At 36.8% G+C, this 21,917-nt stretch overlaps 1 protein-coding gene across 19 annotated transcripts in view; it reads left to right on the top strand.

Moving 5' to 3' along the window:
- Positions 1-21,917, top strand: part of ZMYM4 (zinc finger MYM-type containing 4) — a 135,265-nt gene that overhangs the window by 91,188 nt on the left and 22,160 nt on the right. For 15 of the 19 annotated variants that reach the window (XR_006742221.1, XM_036444171.2, XM_045584862.1 and 12 more), the window contains 15 exons: positions 1-27; positions 565-680; positions 2,609-2,884; positions 3,052-3,202; positions 4,417-4,589; positions 5,139-5,289; positions 5,845-5,985; positions 6,628-6,665; positions 7,540-7,684; positions 13,866-13,984; positions 14,735-14,903; positions 18,212-18,469; positions 20,078-20,131; positions 20,545-20,724; positions 21,384-21,478. The exon at positions 1-27 is cut by the window's left edge and continues 124 nt beyond it. Coding sequence is in view for 18 of the 19 variants with exons in the window: in XM_036444171.2 (XP_036300064.1) it covers positions 1-27; positions 565-680; positions 2,609-2,884; positions 3,052-3,202; positions 4,417-4,589; positions 5,139-5,289; positions 5,845-5,985; positions 6,628-6,665; positions 7,540-7,684; positions 13,866-13,984; positions 14,735-14,903; positions 18,212-18,469; positions 20,078-20,131; positions 20,545-20,724; positions 21,384-21,478 (2,093 nt within the window). In the remaining variant the exon portion in view is untranslated. The remainder of the gene's footprint in view (positions 28-564; positions 681-2,608; positions 2,885-3,051; positions 3,203-4,416; positions 4,590-5,138; positions 5,290-5,844; positions 5,986-6,627; positions 6,666-7,539; positions 7,685-13,865; positions 13,985-14,734; positions 14,904-18,211; positions 18,470-20,077; positions 20,132-20,544; positions 20,725-21,383; positions 21,479-21,917) is intronic. The other 4 variants (XM_036444179.2, XM_036444178.2, XM_045584871.1 and 1 more) reach the window with 2 other exon arrangements.

The raw sequence follows: 21,917 nt of genomic DNA, 5'->3' as shown, positions 1-21,917 counted from the left end.
ACAGAGTTAAAATGGTTACTTCTGCAGGTAATATTGGTTTTGTAAACTATATTTATATAATCATTACAAAAGTTATAGTTATTGCTTTGTTTATATAGTACAGGTTTTTGTCCAAATTTGGTTGTCTTTTAAGGCAAATATAAAATATTTCAGATTTGTGTTACAAAAAATCACTTATTACCTGATTTCTTTTTTTTATGTTTGTTTACTGGTTTGTTTATTAGTGCATCTGTCCTTAGAAAAAGAATTTCATGTGGCTTGTTTAATGTATTTTCTTTTTCACACCCGATTTATTTCAGGATTTATATATCTTATAGTTTCCAGTTAGACTGACAAAATTTTAAAAGAAGTATTTTTTATGTTCTTAGTTTTTGTATGTGCTATGATTAAGTTTCGTTTCAGTTCCTGCAACTTGACCTGGCTCCTGAATTTTTATATCTTATACAATACTTATTTTTCTCATACACTTTTGTAAAAAATAAATAAATAAATAAATAAATAAATAAATATATATATATATATATATATATATAGTACTCATTATTTTTATTTTTATTTGATAAGGTGTACAAGTTCAGTGTAACAGTTGTAAAACTTCAGCAATCCCTCAGTATCACCTAGCCATGTCAGATGGAAGTATACGCAACTTCTGCAGCTACAGTTGTGTGGTAGCTTTCCAGGTATGGCTTCAAGAACTTTTCTCTTCTCCAGTCAGTGAGTTGCCTACAACAGTATTGTAATGTGAACTTACTAGGTGTTTGCTAGTGCCTGGATTGCCTAAATTTCTACTATCTAAGGCACATGTGTCAAACACAAGGCCCGCGGGCCAAATCCATCCCGCCAGGCCTTGCAATGTGGCCCGCACCGCGCTGTCATCACTGCACTCCACTGCGTTTCCATCACAATGACAGTTTATGACTGTTCAGTAAACCATTCGGCCCGCGATTTAGGCTGGATTATAGATTTTGGCCCCTTCTCTGATTGAGTTCGACACCCCTAATCTAAGGCATTTTAAACTTGGATTCTTTGGTTGATCCTATCCTGTATTTGGAGGCATGTCATTTAGCTGCCTTCTATAAAATTAATGATACTATTATATTATCTCCTAGATTATCTTTTGGGAATATATTATTTTTGAATTATTTTATTTTTATTTATAAATGACACTTCCCCCTTTCAATTATAAGATGCTCACAGGGAGGAATTTTTGCCTATCGGGTCTAGTAATAATTAATGTCGTTTTTAAACATTCGTTTAAAATCTTGCTTGGCGTTGACTTGTATTGACATAACCTTCAAACACGTGGTATCTTCAGAACGTGTGAAGTGCAATTAACAAGTTTTGCTTGAAAAAGTTTGTGTTTGGTTTGGTTTTTGTTGCAAAACTAGGGCTAAGAAGATGGCGGATGAAGAGCATATTCGGCACTGCATGCTTTACGAGTTCCAATTAGGAAGAAAAGCAAGTGAGGCTGCAAAAAACATCTGTAGTGCTCTTGGTCAAGATGCAGTTAGCGCCAGAAAATGCCAGCATTGGTTTGAGAAATTTCGCGAGGGAAATTTTTTGTTAGATGACAAGACTGGTCGAGGCCGTGTGTCCAATTTTGATCAAGAAGCTCTTCAAGCTCTTTTGGTGCAAAATCCTCAAATTACCCAACAAGAGCTTGCGACAACTTTAAATTGTTCACAAAAAACAATTTCCAATCAATTGCGTGCACTTGGCAAAGTCCAAAAGTTTGGAAAATGGGTTCCTCATGAGTTGACCGACAACAACCGTAATCAAAGAGTCACAATTTGCAGTTCGCTCCTCTCTCAAAACCGTTTGCCGTTTTTAGAGCAAATTGTTACCGGAGATGAAGAATGGGTGCTGTATGTTAATTTGAAAAGGTGGCCTCAATGGTTGGACAAAAATGAGGCTCCGCAGCCCACGCCAAAACCTGACTTGCATGAGAAAAAAGTGATGTTGTGTGTTTGGTGAAATTTTAAAGGAATTCTTCATTATGAACTTTTACCATCTAACCAAACCATTACAAGTGCAGTGTATAGTGCCCAATTGGAAAGGTTAGCCTAAGCTTTAAGAGAAAAAGAACCCGCGCTGATTAATCGGAAGGGCGTAATTCTTTACCACGATAACGCACGACCGCATACTGCAAGAATCACTGCTGAAAAACTGCGCCAGTTGGAATGGGAAGTTCTCCCTCAACCTGCATATTCTCCTGATATTGCCCCTTCCGATAACCATTTGTTTCGTTCTTTGCAAAACTTTCTTGGAAAAAAATTTAATAATGAAGAATGCCTCAAAAATGCATTGACCGAATTTTTTGCATCAAAATCACAAGAATTTTACAACAGAGGGATTAAAATGCTTCCTGAGCGTTGGGCACAAGTAGTAGAAAACAACGGCAACTATATTGTTGATTAAATTTTGTTGTATTGTTTAAATAAATTCGATTTAAAAAAAGGTATTAGAAAACGACATTAATTATTACTAGACCTAATATTATCACCTAATGTATCTTAGGTGCTTAGGACTGTGCTTGATATACTTAGTCAGTACTGACTTGTTTGAACAAATTGTGAGATTTATCTTGTTTTTTCTCTTTTTTTTCCAGAATTTGTTTAACAAACCAACAGGAGTGAATTCTTCAGTAGTGCCCTTGTCTCAGGGCCAAGTAATTGTAAGCATCCCCAGAGGTTCAACAGTGTCAGCAGGAGGAGGTAACACCTCTGCTGTTTCGCCTACCTCCATCAATAGCTCTGCTGCAGCTGGTCTCCAGCGTCTTGCTGCCCAGTCTCAACATGTTGGGTTTGCACGAAATGTTGTAAAACTTAAGTGTCAGCACTGCACCCGTCTTTTTGGCACAAAACCGGAACTTCTTGACTATAAGGTAAAGTATGGGGTCATGATAAAGGTTTTGAGTATGAACTGATCTATCTGTAAAATTGTTTCTGGCTTTTTATTTCTTAAAATTGCACTATTTGTTTTGAAAATAAGAGGGATAAGGATTTCCGTAAGATAAATGTTTAATTAGTACTTGATGATTTTTCTTTTCAGGGTAAAATGTTTCAGTTCTGTGGCAAGAATTGTTCTGATGAATATAAAAAAATAAATCATGTAATGGCAATGTGTGAATATTGTAAAATTGAGAAAATTTTAAAGGAGACTGTGAGATTCTCAGGTGCTGACAAGTCTTTCTGTAGTGAAGGTAAAGTCAGAAGATTATCTTACCTACTTAAGCATGTTGGTTCTTTTAACAGTAGTTGATGATTTAAGCTGAAACTATGTGGGTTTATTTTATCCTCTTTGTATAATACCAAACCCTTTTTGTTCGTTTATGCTTCATTCAATTTTTCTGATCAAATTCTTCATATCATTTAAATGTTAAAATGAAGGAAACAATCCTCCAAGTATATTGCAGAAGATGATGGTAATATGACAGACATTTATCGATATTAGGTTGATGGGATTCTTTCATTTCTGGTGCTTCTAAAGGGAACTCCTTAAATTTGGTAGTATCCTAGGATTATACTTCACCATTATATATATGAACATAAATAATCTGAATTTGCTATCAGTTTGAGATAGACTTTCTTCTTCTTTTAAATGACTATCTTAAACGTTTAGAATGTTTTGTTTTATTCTAAAACTGCACAGGATTAGCCTACTACTAGATTAGTGGATTTTAAACCTTTTGACCACAACACACACACAAAAAATACATTTTACATTGTGATATCACATACCCAAATTAAACAAAAGTTTCATTAAACAAACTGACATTTAGCCCTGCTGGTGTGGTTCAATGGCTGGATGTCGACCTGTGCACCAAGAAGTTGCCTTTGTGATTCCTGGTCAGGGCAAGTGCATGGGTGATACGCTTGGTCCCTGATGTGGGGTGTGCTGGAGAAAGCCAATCAATGTTGATGTGTCTCTCTCATTGATGTTTCTCTCTCTCTCTCTCTTCCTTTTTCTCTAGTGCCTATAAAAAAGTATTTTAAAAAATTGACTTTTACTATATGAGATGCAATAAAAAATATTTTTAATGTTTTTATTTTATTTTATTGATTTCAGAGAGGAAGGGAGAGGGAGATAGAAAAAGCAATGAGGAATCGTTGATCAGCTGCCTCCTGCACGTCCCACACTGAAGATCAAGCCTGCAACCCAGGCATATGCCCTGACCAGGAATTGAAGCGTGTGACCTCCTGATTCATAGGTCAATGCTCAACTATGAGCCACACCAGCCGGGCACTATAATATTTTTTAAATGATAGTATTGGCCCTATATATTGATCTCTTTATCTAATTGGAGAAGACCCAATTGTGGAAACTTTATTATAGGGCATTTAAATTAAAGATGGAGATACTTAATATTTCTGCCTAATTTTAATTTTATCTTTCCTGATTTTTTTTTTTTTTTAGGTTGCAAATTGCTTTATAAACATGACTTGGCCAAGCTCTGGGGAAATCACTGTAAAATGTGCAGTTATTGTTTACAGGCATCTCCCAAATTGGTACAGAGTAATTTGGGGGGGAAGGTGGAAGAGTTCTGTTGTGAAGAATGTATGTCCAAATATACAGTTCTGTTTTACCAGGTAAATATAATTCACATTCATGGTTTTTTCAAGTTAGGGCGAACATTATTCCCTTATTTTATTTTTTGACCAAGTATTAAGGACACCTTAATTATTTAAACTTTTAAGGTTAAATGTATTATGTTTTCTAGCATTAAATTAAGATTTTGGAACACTTTAATGTCACTGAAGTTATTTTTCTTTTGTTTGTAATTTCCATGGAGAAAACATAAGTCTTAAGAAATTAAATATGTAAAATTATAATTTTATTTATTTATCATTTAACTAAAATGAATTTGTTTTCTGAAGTCTTTGAGGAAGACAGATCTTATTTCACTATGTTCTTTAATTACAATTTATTTTCATCTGTATAATATGAATTTTTAATGCTTAGTATAAAAATAATTGATAGGTAAATATTTACCACTTTAAATAATTAAATTTCATTTTTTTAACTTAAATTCTGAGTTATTTTTCTCACTTGTTACATGTGTCCTGATTTTATTCTGTCAGACCACAGATAATTTGTTTCTTACTTTTTTTTTTTACCATCTTTTGTTTCTTTTTCAGATGGCCAAATGTGATGGGTGTAAGCGACAGGGTAAACTCAGTGAGTCCTTGAAATGGCGGGGAGAAATGAAACATTTCTGTAACCTGCTTTGTATCTTGATGTTCTGTAATCAGCAAAGTATGTGTGACCCACCTTCACAAAACAATGCAGGTAAAATTAAACTTTAGTCTTTCATTGGTATAGGGGACTAACTACATCTACAGATTGGAAACATGAAATAATTGTCAGTAATTTCATGAAACATAAATTTCATTCTTTTCACATGATGTTAACATTTAGATAATTTTTTGATTAACACTAGAGATTAAAGCCCAGTAAAAATGATTTATTTATTTAATTTTTCTTAAGCATAATGAATCAAATAAACTTTTAAGAACTTTATGGGAAAGAATGGCAATTGGTGTATTATAATTTGATATGTACACCATGACTTCCATAAAAAAGGATTTGAGAATATAAAAAGAACAATCTAAAACCTAATGGCCTCTTAAATGTATCATCTGCGTAGTTATGCAAGATAAAGACACAAAATATTAAGTACACTAATTAAAAAATTAAAAAAACACTTGTTAGTCCTGAGGTGACTCTGCTTCAACAGAATTCACTCTTAACTTAAAAGCATTGTTTAACCTCCTTGAGATGTTGGTTTTTATGTATGTGCATATAAATTACAATAAGTTTTAAAATGGTTTTTATTTTAATCAGCAAGTGTTTCCATGGTGTCAGCCGCTTCAGCAGGGCCCCCATCATTAAGAAAAGATTCAACTCCAGTTATAGCTAATGTAGTGTCATTAGCAAGTGCTCCTGCTGCTCAGCCCACAGTGAATTCTAACAGCGTGTTACAAGGTATGACTTAATTTGAAAGCATTTATTTAGCCTTTTTGAGGTGAATATAGTGGTTCTCTATCTTTTTGCCATCAGTGGTCATTATCATATTAGAGGCCTGGTGCACCAGTTCCTGCATGGTGGAGTCTCGCTGGCCAGCCCCAATTGGGGTTGGGGCGCCAACTGGGAGTAGGGCCGACTTGGGGAGGGGTCAACGGCAGTTGGTAGGCTGGCCCTGCCCCCTGGTCGAACTTCCAGTCTAGGGGACAATTTGCATATTAGCTTTTTATTATATAGGATTTTGAATGTATTCATATTAGGAATGGTGGCTCACTGTGGGCTGGTAGGCATTAGTATTTTCATAATTTCCAGATATTTTTTTCTCATACTTTAGATGCTAGTCTTTACATGAATTAAATTAAGGTAGTGCATGTTTTTATTATGAGAGACAAAGAGTACTATGCAGATTTTGTCCAGGAGTTTGACCAGGGGGTGCGGCCAGCAGGGAAAGGAAGGGGACGCCCCAGCTGCCAGCTGGCAGCTGCTAGGGACCCTATCAGTGCACAAATTTCATGCACTGGGCCAATAGTTATCTAATAATCAGCTTTTAATGCTAATGTTTAATTGTGTAAGATCTTAAATATATATTTTAATTTATATCAGGTGCAGTTCCAACAGTAACAGCAAAAATCATTGGGGATGTAAGTTTTATTTTTATTTGTATTGCCACTGTATTTATGTTCCATTTTGATGTCAGATAAATATGTCTAAACTACTTTGCTCTTTATTATTATTTATTTATATAGAATACATTTTGTGAGCTCACTTAAATATTTGTTCAGAAATAGGATTTTTGGTTACTTAATTATGTATTTTATACACTTTAATTTCTTTGAACGCTTGCTATCTTTGTATTTATTGAAGATTTTTATTGTTGTACAGAATTAAAGTTAATTACACAGAAGTCTGGCATAAAAGTTTTTGGGAGTATTTGTAATGTAGTCAGATTGTAAATAAGATGTTTATAAAATGTAGTTTGTTTTCTACCCAGTGAAGAGTATGCGGTAAACAAGCATTACTTTTCTTTTAAACTCAATATTTTTTGCTTTTCTCTTAAAATAAATAATGAGAAAAATCTTATGACTTAAATGTTTCATGGTCTCTGGGATACCATTGGTATTGTCTTATTTTCAAGTCCCTGAAGTGATCATAAATGATTCTGTTATTTCTAGGTATCTTGAAACTAAGGCTTCTAAGACTTAGTCAAGAAAAACAGTTCTCATTTTAAACTCTACCAGCTTTGTGCTTAATTAACAATGGTTTACAGTAATAGAAATAGCATTTTTTTTGGTAAATAAAATTGGTAAATACATATATTTAGAATCAATATGTAGTTATTAAAATATTCCTGTATTGCTATTTCAGGAATGTATACTATTTCAGGAGTGTTTTCCATATAATTCTAATATAATATTCATTTAGAAATTATAACTTTTGTGTAATGGTAAGCTTTTTAAAATGTCTTTAGTTTCTTTGATTAATTTTTTTATTTCTTTTGATTTTGTTTTTAACTAGGCAAGTACACAAACAGATGCCCTGAAACTGCCACCTTCCCAGCCTCCACGACTTTTGAAGAATAAAGCTTTATTATGCAAACCCATTACACAGACTAAAGCCACCTCATGCAAACCACATACCCAAAACAAAGAATGCCAGACAGGTATAGTTCTTGTACTTTCTTCATTTAATTTTTTTTAAGGAAAAGGAATGTGGGGTCTGCCTATATTAATCGAGTGCCTGCTATTTCCTAGGTAATGTGTTTGGTTGCTAATATACATTGTTGAATTTAGTTTTCACAACATCCCTGTGAGTTAGGTATTTTTACCATCTGAGACTTAATAAGTTATGACAGAGAGAAGGTAGTTAATTGATTATACCATACTGTGAACATTTCATTTAATTTCCTTAATATCTGGGAGTAAGTATGGACTTACTGGAATTATATAGATAGGCTCTTAATTACGAGTAACTTTTTTTTTCATTTCTCATTCATTTCTTTTTTCTTCTTTCTAATAAATCTTTATTGTTTTTATTGTTACAGTTGTTTCTCTTTTTCCCCCTTCATAGTTCCCCTCCACCCGGTTCTACCCCATACTCTGTCCTTACCTTCTCCCCCATTGTCCTCATCCATAGGTGTATGATTTTTGTCCGGTCTCTTCCCACACACACAACCCCCCCCCTCCCAACAAACACACACTAGGCAAGTATACAAACTTGTTCATAATTTTTGTCTTTACCTTTTTCTTCTTCTTCCTCCTCTTAAAGAATGCCCTTCAGTATTTCATATAATACTGGTTTGGCGGTGATAAACTCCTTTAGCTTTTTTCTTATCTGTTAAGCTCTTTATCTGACCTTCAATTCTGGATGATAGCTTTGCTGAGTAGAGTAATCTTGGTTGTAGGTTCTTGCTATTCATCATTTGGAATATTTCTTGCCACTCCCGTCTGGTCTGCATAGTTTCTGTTGAGAAATCAGCTGACACTCATATGTTCTCCCTTATAGATAACTAACTGTTGTTCTCTTGCTGCTTTTAATATTCTCTCTTTGTCTTTTGCTCTTGACATTTTAATTATGATGTGGCTTGGTGTGGTCCTCTTTGGATTCCTTTTGTTTGGAGTTCTTTGCACTTCTTGGACTTGTAAGTCTATTTATTTCACCAGGTAGGGCACATTTTCTGTCATTTTTTCAAATAGGTTTTCAGCATCTTGCTTTTTCTCTTCTTCTGGCATCCCCATAATTGGGAAGTTGGTACACTTAAGGTTGTCCCAGAAGCTCCTTATCCTGTCTTCGTATTTTTGGATTCTTTTTACTTTACCAGTTGGGTGTTTTTTGCTTCTTCATATTTCAAATCTTTGACTTGATTCTTGGTATTCTCTAGTCTCCTGTTGGATCTGTGTATATTATTCTTTATTTCAGCAGTGTATGTTTAATTTCTAATTGGTCCTTTTTCATAACCTTGAGAGTCTCACTAAATTTATCAGCGGTTTCTAGAAGATTCTTGAGTAACCTTATAACTGTAGTTTTGAACTCTATATCCTCCATTTCCTTTATTTGTGACCTGTTTCTTTGTCTCCATTTTAAAAAATATATATATTTTATTGATTTTTTACAGAGAGGAAGAGAGAGGGATAGAGAGCCAGAAACATCAGTGAGAGAGAAACACTGATCAGCTGCCTCCTGCACACCCCCCACTGGGAATGCGCCCACAACCAAGGCACATGCCCTTGACTAGAATCGAACCTGGGACCCTTCAGTCCGCAGGCCGATGCTCTAACCACTGAGCCGAACCGGTTTCGGCCTTTGTCTCCATTTTGGAAGCATTTTGGCTGCTTCCCTGTGTTGATAGCATGGCTTTGTGTACTAAGTATCCTAGAGTGCCCAGTGGCTCAGCCTTACTAATTACTTGAGGTGGCCACTCTTGGTGCACCCCTTTATGGGCTGTGTGCACAGTCTTATTGTAGTTAAGCCTTGATTGTTGTTGGTATCACTGGGAGGAATTTTCCTCCAGGCCAATTTGCTGTGAGGATCAGTTGTGTCTATTATGGGAGAACTTCTGTGCTGCAGATGCCCTTATGTGGCAAGACTTGCTTCAGTGGAGCTTTGGTGCTCACTGAGTTTTCCCCCTGAATGTGTCTCTTATGGATCTGAAGAGTTGTAGTCTGGATGGTCTCTCTCTCTTACCACTGGATACATTAGCTCTTGAATCTCCAAGGAGAGAGGCCACCCAGCAGGAGCTACAAAGAGATCTGCTGATTTCTTTTTGTTTAGGGTTTGGAGGTGCCCAGATGAGGCCAGGCTGTGAAGCAATGCAAGCTGCTGTGGAGTCTTGAGTCTTCTTTTGGAGGCTCTTGGGCTTTTTGACCCATCTGCAGTATGTTAGGTTTCAGATTGCAAAGGGGCAGGCCATTCATATGCAAAAGCTTCTGTGTACAAATTGGGTGGGGCGGGGTCCCAGGGAATCACCAGGGTGGAGCAAACAGCAATGGCTGATCATTAGCCCTGCCTGGAAGATGTCCTGTGTCTCTGTGTTCTGTGGCACCTCTGAGAGAAAGCTGCCTTCAAGTTCCACCCGATGCCAGACAGTCCAGTTTCTCCCCATATAAATCTGGGTGCCCATAGTTCCCTCCCTCCCTGGAACGAGTTTAGAGCAGTCAGAGCTTGTGTCTCCCTCCTTATTAAAAAAGACAACAGCGTACTCAGTTGCCAGCCCTTTCCGTGCCCATGGATGCCTCTGTAACTGCAATTCACTTCTGCACCTCCACTTCTTCTCTGAGTCTCACTGTGCTTTTCTCTTCCCTTCTACTTGTAGAATTTCCACTCAGCCAGCTGTCCTGTGGTTCTGGATGATACCCGTTTTGTCTTTTAGTTGTAGTTTTAAAGTGGTTGTGCAGGGCAGCAATTTCAGGTGTTTACCTATGCTTCCATCTTGGTTTTCTTCAAAAGTAGCTATTGCCTTCCCCTTAGGCTTGAACTTTTTTTTATACTCTTTTTCAAATAAAATAAATTTCTTTAAGGAGAGCTTCAAGGCTTCTTTCCTTATGAGCTACCTTCCCCCTCCACACCCCGTCCTCCAGTATAATCATTGAGCCACCTCTAGCCTCTGATCTTCTCAGCTTGCTTGTCCCAGTATGGAATCTTTGCCCCATAAATCTGGAGTGAGGTTGTTTGGACTCCACTATTCTTAGCCTACCATTCCTGTAGTCGGGCTTCTATCTTGTGAGTGGGAGCTGAGTGAAGGAAGGGAGCATTCACCAGGAAATTAACTTCTTAAACTTGTAGTTGCAAGAGATGAGAAGTAATGTTGGCCTGCTCCTCCTGGTGAGATATAGTAATCCTTGATTGGGAACTGACTGAAGAGAAGCCATTCTTCCTGATTACATCCACCCCCAGAATGCAGCTTCAGTCTGTTGAATGGGGATATGAAGCAGGTGGTGAATCAGCTGTTATAGACTACCACTCCTCTTCTTTTTATTTTATTTTTATTTTTATTATATTTTATTGATTTTTTTTTACAGAGGAAGGGAGAGAGATAGAGAGCTAGAAACGTCGATGAGAGAGAAACATCAGCTGCCTCTTGCACATCCCCTACTGGGGATGTGCCCGCAACCAATGTACATGCCCCTGACCGGATTCGAACCCGGGACCCTTCAATCCGCAGACCGACGCTCTACCACTGAGCCAAACCGGTTTCGGCGACTACCGCTCTTCTTATTGAATGTCAGTAGATTTTCCCGAGAAAATATTTTTCCATTTGCTGTATGCCCTAAGGACAATTTTCAAATAATGTAAATGGTTGTTTTTAGCAGTTTTTACCAGCTTTGCTTGTTTCACTGGGGAATGGGTCTGTGGAGCTCTTCTATTCCTGTTGCTAAATATAAGTCCCAGAATTTTTCAGTTGGAAAGGAATCATGTATTCCTAGATCCTGGCAGGTTATCCCATAGGCCAGTGTTTCTCAAACATTAATGTGCATATGAATTACTTTAGGATCTTAATATGTAGATTCTGATTCAGTTAGTCCTAAGACTTTACATTTTTCACAAGCTCCTGTATGATGTCAATGCTGCTGGTCCATGGACCACATTGCATAGCAGGCTATAAGTGACTTAGTCCTATATTTTTATTATATCAATAGTTTCTTATTTTGTGTTATGTACTTTGGTTATCAGACATCTCTATTCTGGTAACTCTTTTTACATTCACTGCACCATGATAAAACTTATCTTGTATTATTTCCTACTTGTAACCCTAATTGAATTGTCAGCTTTCCACTTTTTGTGACTAGCATGATTTTTCTCCTACATTAATGATTTTATAGTTAGCATATTTTTCTGGCACAAAGAAAGGACTCTAAAGATATTTATTAAATAATTACATGAGTCCTCCATCTTTCCTACTTTTCTCTGCTCATATTAGGTTACCGTGTTCCCCGAAAATAAGACATCCTCCAAAAATAAGACCTAGCGCATGGAAAGATAAGACATCCCCTGAAAATAAGACCTAGTGAAACTTTGGGAGAAAAAATTAATATAAGACACTGTTTCCAATATTTTAGCATCTCTCTCTCTATATATAAAAGGCTAATATGCAAAGTGTCCCCACAAGAGTTCTGGAGACAAGGAGTTCAATTGCTTGCTATGATGTGCATTGACCACAAGGGGATGGCGCAGAATGAAGGAAGGCCCTGGCCAGCAGCTGGAAGGCCCCAATCAGCCCTGATCACCAGTCAGGCCTAGGGACCCTATCCGTGCATGAATTTTGTGTATGGGACCGCTAGTCATACACACACATACACACACACACATTCTTTCTAGGTCTCATTATCACCCTAGTTCAAGCCTTCATCATGTTAGCTCTACATATTTTTTAAAATATATTTTATTGATTTTTACAGAGAGGAAGGGGGAGAGATAGAGAGTTAGAAACATCAATGAGAGAGAGTCATCGATCAACTGCCTCTTGCACACCCACCACTGGGGATATGCCCGCAACCAAGGTACATGCCCTTGACTGGAATCGAACCCGGGACCCTTCAGGCCCAAAGCCAAACGCTCTATCCATTGAGCCAAACTGGCCTCGGCGTGTTAGCTCTACATATTATAATTTCTCCTACTTTTACACTTTTATACTTTTACTCTGTGTACTGCTGGCATCCAAGTTAATCTCTTTAATGCTATTTTTGTCACATTATTTTGTGCTAAAGTATCTGTAATTGTTCCCCACTACTACTAGAAATGATTTCACAAAAATGGCCATTCTACTTATTCAGTCTGCTCTTTAACATAATCTACTTATTCGTGTTAACAGTTTTCCATACCCCTCATCTGTGATCACTGTTCCCATCCTTCCCTTTATTCATCCACATTATATCTTTCATTAATTTTATCTTTATATAATTGATAATCATTGTGTTGCCCACTTTTTTGTTAGTGCTATACTCAAACCTTTCTTTGCTACTTTAGTTATTTTTTCTTCGTCTTTTTTTTTGTTTTTTAAGAATATATTTTGCCGAAACCGGTTGGCTCAGTGGTAGAGCGTCGGTCTGTGGACTGAAGCGTCCCAGGTTCGATTGCGGTCAGGGGCATGTATGTGGGTTGTGGGTACATCCCCAGTAGGAGGTGTGCAAGAGGCAGCTGGTCAATGTTTCTCTCTCATTGACGTTTCTAGCTCTCTATCTCTCTCCCTTCCTCTCTGTAAAAAATCAATAAAATATATATATATTTTTAAAAAGAATATATTTTTATTGATTTCAGAGAGGAAGGGAGAGGGAGAAAGATAAAATATCAGTGATGAGAGAGATTTATTTATCAGCTGCCTCCTGCACATCTCACACTGAGGATTGAGCCCGAAATCTGGGCATGTTTCCTTGACTGGAATTGAACCTGGAACCCTTCAGTCTGCACGTTGACATTCTTTTTTTTTTTTTTTTTTTTTTTTTTTTTTTTAATTAAATATATATTTTATTGATTTTTTTACAGAGAGGAAGGGAGAGAGATAGAGAACTAGAAACGTCAATGAGAGAGAAACACCAACTACCTGCCTCTTGCACCCCCCTACCGGGGATGTGCCCGCAACCAACGTACATGCCCTTGACCGGAATCGAACCTGGGACCTTTCAGTCCGCCGACCGACGCTCTACCACTGAGCCAACCGGTCTCGGCTGCACGCCGACATTCTATCCATTGAACCAAACCAGGGCATTTCTTCTTTTTATGAACACCTAGTATCACAGATTATATTTCTCTTGAACTATAAAACTCTGTATACTTTTAAAAAATATTTATTAAGTAATTATTAAAATGTTGTTTCTAACCCTCTTTGTTTTTGTGCTTTTCTTCATTAGAAGACACTCAAAGCTTGTCCCAGGTCATTGTGGTGCCGATTCCTGTACCAGTGTTTGTGCCCATACCTCTTCATCTGTATACTCAGTATGCCCCAGTCCCATTTGGAATTCCAGTTCCAGTGAGTAATTATGCAGATGCTAAGATTAAGTCAGTACATCTTTTCCTCTAATAAAATTTTAACAAGTCTCATAAAAAAATTTTCACTTGTTGGTAAAATACACCTGACTCTGGTTAGCTATTAATGTATAACCATATTATTTAATGTGGAATATGTAAAGGACTGCTTCTATTTGTAACTTACCGTTTGACGGAAGGCTATAAGGTAGCTTTTTTATATTGTTTCATACAACTAAATACTGATATTCAATACAGTTTTTAATGTTAATGATTCCCCAAAACCATAAATCTCAGATAGAAAAAGATTAGAAGTTATGTGTGTGTCAGAACACTAGATTCTAGAAAGGTTGAAAAGATGAACATTGTGATTTACATGATTCTTACTTTTTATTAAAGAAAAATGTTGATTTTATTATTAGAAATATACTTTTCCTCAGTATTGAATTTTTAAGGAAACAGTTGTGTGAAAATATTAAGCAAGAAATATCAAAAGCAAAACAAAGGTGTGTTAAATAATTTTCCATGTGAAGAATTCAGACACACATGTTGAGTTTGTAGGAAAGTTCATACTGAATTTTTATTTAAATGGCTCTATTCTTATAAAAATAAACCAGCAATAGTACTTTAATTATCAGCAATAGAAAAATATCTTAAATTTGTTTATTTTAGTACTTAAATCATCTCACAAATAATACTTTTGATGATGAACCTATTGCTCAAGAAATTCTTCAGTCCATTTTTGATCTTTCAGATGCCTGTCCCTATGCTTATTCCATCCTCAACGGATAATGAAGATAAAACCACTGAGAGTATTGAAGACCTTAACGAAAAGCTTCCTTCACATTCATTTGAAGCTGATCTCCTTGAGATGGCAGAAATGATTGTAGAAGATGAAGAGAAGAAGACTCTATCTCAGGGAGGTTGGTATAATTTTAAAGTAAAGAAAGAAAAAATACCCCTACACATTTTCATGTAACAAGTAATTTTAGAGATCTGGGAGTAAAGGTGTTCCTAAACATTTTGTTGTGTTTAAATACCAAGTGTGTGGATTTATTAACCTTGTTGATATCTCTGAAAGTTCTGATTTTTTAATGAAGGAAACTAAGTGCTGATATTCAATACAGTTTTTAGTGTTAATGATTCCAGAAAACCATAAATCTAAGTTTTGTGATGATTTTTTTATTTAATCCGTGTATTGAAATCATGGTCCTCAGATAAGAATTCGTATCTCTGTGTATAAAAGTCAAGTGATTGGAACTGGTTGCTATGACATGTACTGTGGCCGGCCAACTGGCTCAATGGGGGCGGGGCTGGTTTCTAACTTCCTGCGTCTTCCTCTCCCTCCTCCACCTGCTGGCCAGCCCCTATCAAGGCTGAGGCGGCTGCTGTACCACACCTGTGCACAAATTCATGCACCAGGCCTCTAGTTTTGTAATAACTAGCATGTTAGTAGCAGGATGGAAAACTATTGGCTCAAGTAATTGATACATAAATCTTATTCTGGGTAGAATAATTATAATAACAATAGTTAACATTTATATGCTTACCATAGTCTAGGCATTGTCCCACATTCACTATGTACTCACCCCGTTTAATGTTACAACATTCCTATTGGGTGGAATTACTGTTTCCTTCAGATTCCTCAGTTGAAAATAGGATATTTTACTTGTCCAGGCTATACAATCAGGAAGTAAATGAACCAGAAGTTGAATCCAGATCTGTCTGACTCCAAAGTAAATGATATAATAATCAGAACTCAGTAATATAGATTTCTGAAGCCTCAATTAGAAGCTCCTGAATTTTGGATATAAGAAATGATCTCTATATAAAAAAGGCTAAGTGTACTCTTTCCCTCTAACCTCCAATATCGCTATGATGTGCACTGAACAACAGGGGCAGACTCCAATGCATGAGCTGCCATGACGTGCTTTGGCCATTTAAAAATAAACGGCTCCCTAGCTGGTTTGGCTCAGTGGATAGAGCATTGGCCTGGGGACCGAAGGGTCTCAGGTTCGATTCTGTTCAAGGGCACATGCCTTGATTTCGGGCTCGGTGCAATGAATGTGCAGGAGACAGCCAACCAATGATTCCCTCTCATCATTGATGTTTCTATCTCTCTGTTCCTCTCCTTCCCTCCCTGAAATCAATAAAAATATATTTAAAAAACAAAACAAAAATAAACAGCACCATGGACCTGGCGTCAACAAACTAACACACTGCTTCCCCAAAATGGGACATGGGCCTCACCACCACTCTGGAGCAACACCTCACCAAATCGCAGCCAACGCTGCCAAGATCCCATGGTGTAAAATGCAGCCCACATCCCAGCTCAGCCCAGAAATGGTTGCTGTGGGCTTTGGGTAATGACATCTCGAAGCAATGCCCAGCTTTCTCTCCCTAGCGACCACTAGCCTCCTTGCAGTTTCTTCAGCCCAGGAACCGGACTTGCTTTATAACGAACATTTCACACTTTAATCAAATGTCTATGAAGTGTTTTCCCAGGCTTTATCTCATTTGATCCTCACAGCAGTCATGGAGTAGGTAGATAGGAGACTCAGTAGAATCCTAGTTATTTTTTCATTAGCTGAAAAACGGAGGTTTAGAAAGTTTAGAAACTTGCCCTAACTGAGAAGTAAGAAATGGTAGTACCTGAAACTGACTTTACATTTTCTCACTGCTCAGAATATAGTCAAACACTTATACAGTTAAATATTTTACTCTTTATTATAGATCTGCATAATCTATTATAATAATTTTATTTATATACTAGTGGCCTGTGCACGGATTCATGCATATTGAAATGAAATTAATTAGAAGAAATATTTTAATATCGCTATTCGCCCTTTCTCTATAATAGAAGGGTCAACCAAAGTCATGATCGACAATGACAGATTGAAATACATGACGTGTGATTTGTGCCAGCAAGAGCTTTATATGTATTGCACATGTGTGAGTCAACCTAACCTTTTATAGATATGGAATAAATTTGCTTATGCCCTAACTGATTTTGCTCAATGGATAGAGTATCGGCCTGGGGACTGAAGGGTTCCAGGTTCAATTCTGGCCAAGGGCACATGCCCTGGTTACAGGCTCGATCCCCAGTAGGAGGCAGCCAATCAATGATTCTCTCATCATTGTTGTTTCTGTCTCTTTCACTCTTCCTTCCTCTCTATAAATCAATAAAGAAATACATTAAACAAAACAAAAGAATAAACTTGCTTAATTAGACCTGCTTTGTGATTTACCTAAATTTTTTCCAGCCCAGTGAAGCACCCTAACTTCTCTTTCAGGCAATACAACAGTAAATATCAACATGAAGCAGATTATTATTGTAGTTCACGCAGGGAGAACAAAGTGTTAAATATTTGGCTGCAGCAGTGTTTGATTGCATTCTGTGCAGTGAGAAAAACTGAAGTCATTTTCAAGGTCCACTATTTCTTCTTTTCAGTCAGGACAAGTTTCTAAGCTTTCTAAACATCTGTTTTCTGGCTAATGAAAAGAAATTAGGATTCCACTGATTCTCCTATCTACCTACTCGAGAAGTTCTGTGTTGATCAAATGAGATGAGGCACAGGAAAATACTTCACAGACATTTGGTTAAAATGTGAGATGTTTGTACCTGGCTATAAAGCAAGTTGGACTCCTGGGTTGAAGAAACTGTTAGGAGGCTAGTAGTCACTAGGGAAAGGAAGCTGGAGCTAAATGACTGTCATTAACAGGATAGACACTTTGCATATTAGCCTTTAATGTATAAAATCCTAATATGCTAATTGTCTTTAGGACCATTCGACCTGTTTCTGTGATGCACATTGATCACATGGGGGCAGGCACTCCTAATGGTAGGTTAGCTTGCTGCTGGGGACCTGGCAATTCGGGACTGGGTGGTACTGGCTGAACATGCCCTGGAGCCCTCCTGAGGTTCCTCCTGGCCAGCCAACTTCCCATGGTCTCTCCTCGACCCCGATTGTGCGCCATTGGGGTCAGTTGGTCTGGCCTGTGCCCTCTCATATTCCAGGACCCCTTGGGGGGGTGTCAGAGAGTTGGTTTCCTCCAGATCCCCACAAGACAGGCCAAAGAGCTCCTAGTATAGTAAATATAGTATAGATATAAAAGGCTAAGTTGACTCGAGCATGTGCAATACATATTCTCGCTGGTGCCAATGGCACACGTGTGTTTCGATCTGTCATTGTCGATCATAAATTTGGTTGTTTTTGTTGACATTCTGAAGCCGAAAGAAAGCGGCATCATCAACAGAATATGTGTGAAGACCAACTGTTGCCACAACACACCTCTGAAGCCGAAAGAAGCCAGCTTCGTCGACAGAATATGTCTGAAGAACGATTGGCACAAGGTACTTCTGAAGCTGAAAGAAAGCGACGTCATCGACAGAATATGTCTGAAGAACAACTGTTGGCTCAACGTACTTCTGAAACTGAAAGAAGCCGGCGTCGTCGACGGAAAATGTCTGAAGAACAGTCTTCGACAAGTACTTATTTATTAAAATATTTATTAATATATTAAATTATTTCTTCTAATTAATACCCTTTCAATGTGCATGAATCCGTGCATTGGGCCACTAGTATATTATAATAAGAAGAGAGGGATAAAATGGTGTTTAAGATAGTTGACATCAGTGAATTTTCACAAAGGCCTTTTAATATATCACTGATGAGCCAAAATATCATTCTTTTCTGACAAGTTTTGGGTGTTTTTTTTCAGTAAGTTTTTACAAAGCTAACTGGGATTTGATTTTACATAACAAATGCTAGATAATTTTTGAACACTGTAGCATTCGAAAAACTGTTTTCTGTTGTGTTGCCAGTAAGTTTTTAAGGCATATATGTTCTGAGTGATGAGTAAAAAGTGTATTTGTTAATTCCAGTGTTTCTGGTCTCATTTTGTTCTTTAGTGTATGGTCTCATAATTCTGATCCATTTATATATGAATTTTAATATCTTAGAATATTGTCCCTATGCTTATCTTCTAACTCTCTGATATTATATTTGGTTTGGGAGTTTAGGCGATTCCTATTGGTAAACCTCAATTTAAATTGGCTTCTACATTCATGTTAATAGTTAACATTTATCAAGTGTTTCCTCTGTACAAATATAGTGACTTTGCCTTAACCTACAATAGGAATTTGACAGAACAACTTTCAAAACTAAGCTTCAAGACAGATAGTTGTAATCACTATAGTGTAAGTAAAATAAAATAGTTTAAAAACATAACGGAGGGAAAAATGAATTTCAACTTAAGGGATCTGGCTAACTTATTTTTGATTTCAGGGAAAGAAGTAATTTTTCTGGGTCTTTAAAAAAATAGTTTTTATTACTTTGAATCCTTACGCTTCTTTTATTTTTTAAAATATATGTTTTTATTGATTTTAGAGAGAGAGGAAGGGAGCGGAAGAGAAAGAAGCAGCAATGTGAAAGATAAATATTGATTGGCTGCCTCCTGCACGCCCCTACTGGGAATCAAGCCTGAAACCTGGGCATGTGCTCTGACTTGGAATCAAACTACCAACTTTTTGGTACATGAGATGATATTAAAAAAACTGAACCCCACACTGACCAGTGCTAGCTTCTTACCTTTAAAATAGTTTATAATTGATAGTTTAATTGATAGAACTGTGTTCTGTTTAATTCCATGTGGAGGCTGCTCATGTAACTTATATTCTAATTCTGTTAGTTTTCCAATGCAGTGTTACAGCATCTTATATTTTAGAGGTAGGAAGGAATTTAAACAGATTTGTCAATCTGTGAATATGGGGTGTGTGTGTGTGTGTGTGTGTGTGAGTGATGGTGGTGAGGAAGAATTTCAGGTAGCACACAAGTGCAACAATGCTAAGTAAAGGTGTCTTTTGTCATGACTTCTTTCATACTGCTACCTAGAAGTTGAACTGCTGTTATGTCATTATTTAACTTCATTTACTACTATGCCTACTTTTATAATGAAACATTCTTTCTGCATATGAAGGTTATTTTTTTAGAACTCTCTCTGTGATTCATGTATGTAGTACCACCATTTTATTTTGATGCTGTTGGCTTTGTGTATACATATAAATTATTTACTATGTGCTTTTCTTTTTCTTTAGGATCCCAAACTTCTGAACAGGAACTCTTTCTAGACACTAAGATATTTGAAAAAGGTTTGTAATTGTAAATATATTTTGGGTCTTAGAATTATGTACTGTCCTATTAGTAATACCCATAAAGTATTAGCATCCTTGGATTAAATATTTGAAATTTTTTGCTATTTTAGGGGTACTAGATGTCTATGATTACGTGCTAATTTGTAATGAGAATAATAAAAGCTACCTCAAATATTGTTTTGTTTCCCCCCTCAAATATTGATTTTAAAGATTGAGATAATACTTTAAACTGTATACCAATAATTTTTAATCCAGTTCTGTGAGACTGGTAAATAAGTTACTTCACTGTTTAGTGTACCTAAGTAATTGTTCTCAACCATGTCTGTTTTTGGTATTTAGGGGTTTCAGAAAGTTTCTGGCTGTGTTAACAGTCTATCTTATTTTGAGGCTGTGTTTTCTATCAATCTCAGACCAAGGAAGCACATACAGTGGTGATCTTGAATCAGAGGCAGTGTCTACTCCACATAGCTGGGAGGAAGAATTGAATCATTATGCCTTAAAGTCAAATGCCGTGCAAGAGGCTGATTCAGAGTTGAAGCAGTTTTCAAAAGGGGAAACTGAACAGGATCTGGAAGCAGACTTTCCATCAGGTTTGTACAGTGTAACTTGTCCACTGAAAGTCTTTTATTTTAGAAGATTGGTACAACTCCAAATTGACATTATAAAGCAATTATAATGTATGATGATAATCTAGGGAACACATGGTTATTGCCTTTAAAGGTGTTAATTTGTACCATGTTGTTCTTATTGAGATGTTAATTTGTGTATGTTTTTAAGCTTTCCCACAGTAACAACAAAGGTGGTTTTCTTGATTGTTTATGAACTCCTACTTTATTATTTATTTTATTGTATTGTATTTTTTTATATTTTATTGATATTTTACAGAGAGGAAGAGAGAGGGATAGAGAGTTAGAAACATCGATGAGAGAAACATTGACAAACTGCCTCTTGCACACCCCATACTGGGGATGTGCCCGCAACCAAGGTACATGCCCTTGACTGGAATTGAACCTGGGACCTTTCAGTCCACAGGCTGATGCTCTATCCACTGAGCCAAACCAGTTTTGGCTGAACTCCTACTTTAAATATAATATCCTTTATTTCTCTTAAGTATATATGTAAAATTTTTATGTTATTACAAATAAAATAATGAATATAGTGATTATTATCTGCTGTTTTCTTTCTCAGTCTTAGTCTTTAAGTCTGTGAGTTATTTGTCTCACATTATGCTTTCTGCTGATTCTTATAGAATCCTTTGACCCATTGAGTAAAGGGCAGGGAATCCAGGCACGTTCCCGAACAAGACGACGGCACCGAGACGGCTTCCCCCAGCCCAGACGAAGAGTAAGCAGCAGATTCACTTTTCTTTTTGTTCCCTTATTCTGATTAATTCCAGTTTACAAAACTCTCTATTGCCAGGATCAGGAACCTCCATACTTTGTTTTACAACCTCGTGGTGTGTGTGTGTGTGTGTGTGTGTGTTTGTGTGTGTGTGTGTGTTTCTTAAAGTCAACCATTATCTTATATTTTACATTTCTTTCAGCAGGGATTTTTAACATTTTGTTTTTATAATTGAGGTTTCCTGCTTTGTTTTGTTTGTTTACTTTAAAGTCTAAATTTAGCTTTTAAAAATACTATAATGAGGCTCACTAGATTATATAATCTATATATATAAAAGGCTAAGTGTCCATCTGTCTGATAGTAGCTATGATACCCAGTGTCAGGGGTCAGACAGTCAACGCAGGAATTGCCATCATGTGCACTGGCCATATATATATCCTGT

The sequence above is a fragment of the Pipistrellus kuhlii genome, unplaced genomic scaffold (assembly GCF_014108245.1).
Source record: "Pipistrellus kuhlii isolate mPipKuh1 unplaced genomic scaffold, mPipKuh1.p scaffold_m20_p_2, whole genome shotgun sequence".
NCBI classification, from domain to species: Eukaryota; Metazoa; Chordata; class Mammalia; order Chiroptera; family Vespertilionidae; genus Pipistrellus; species Pipistrellus kuhlii.
The sequence above is the reverse complement of the archived record's forward strand: the minus strand, read 5'-3'. Positions and strand labels throughout refer to the sequence as shown.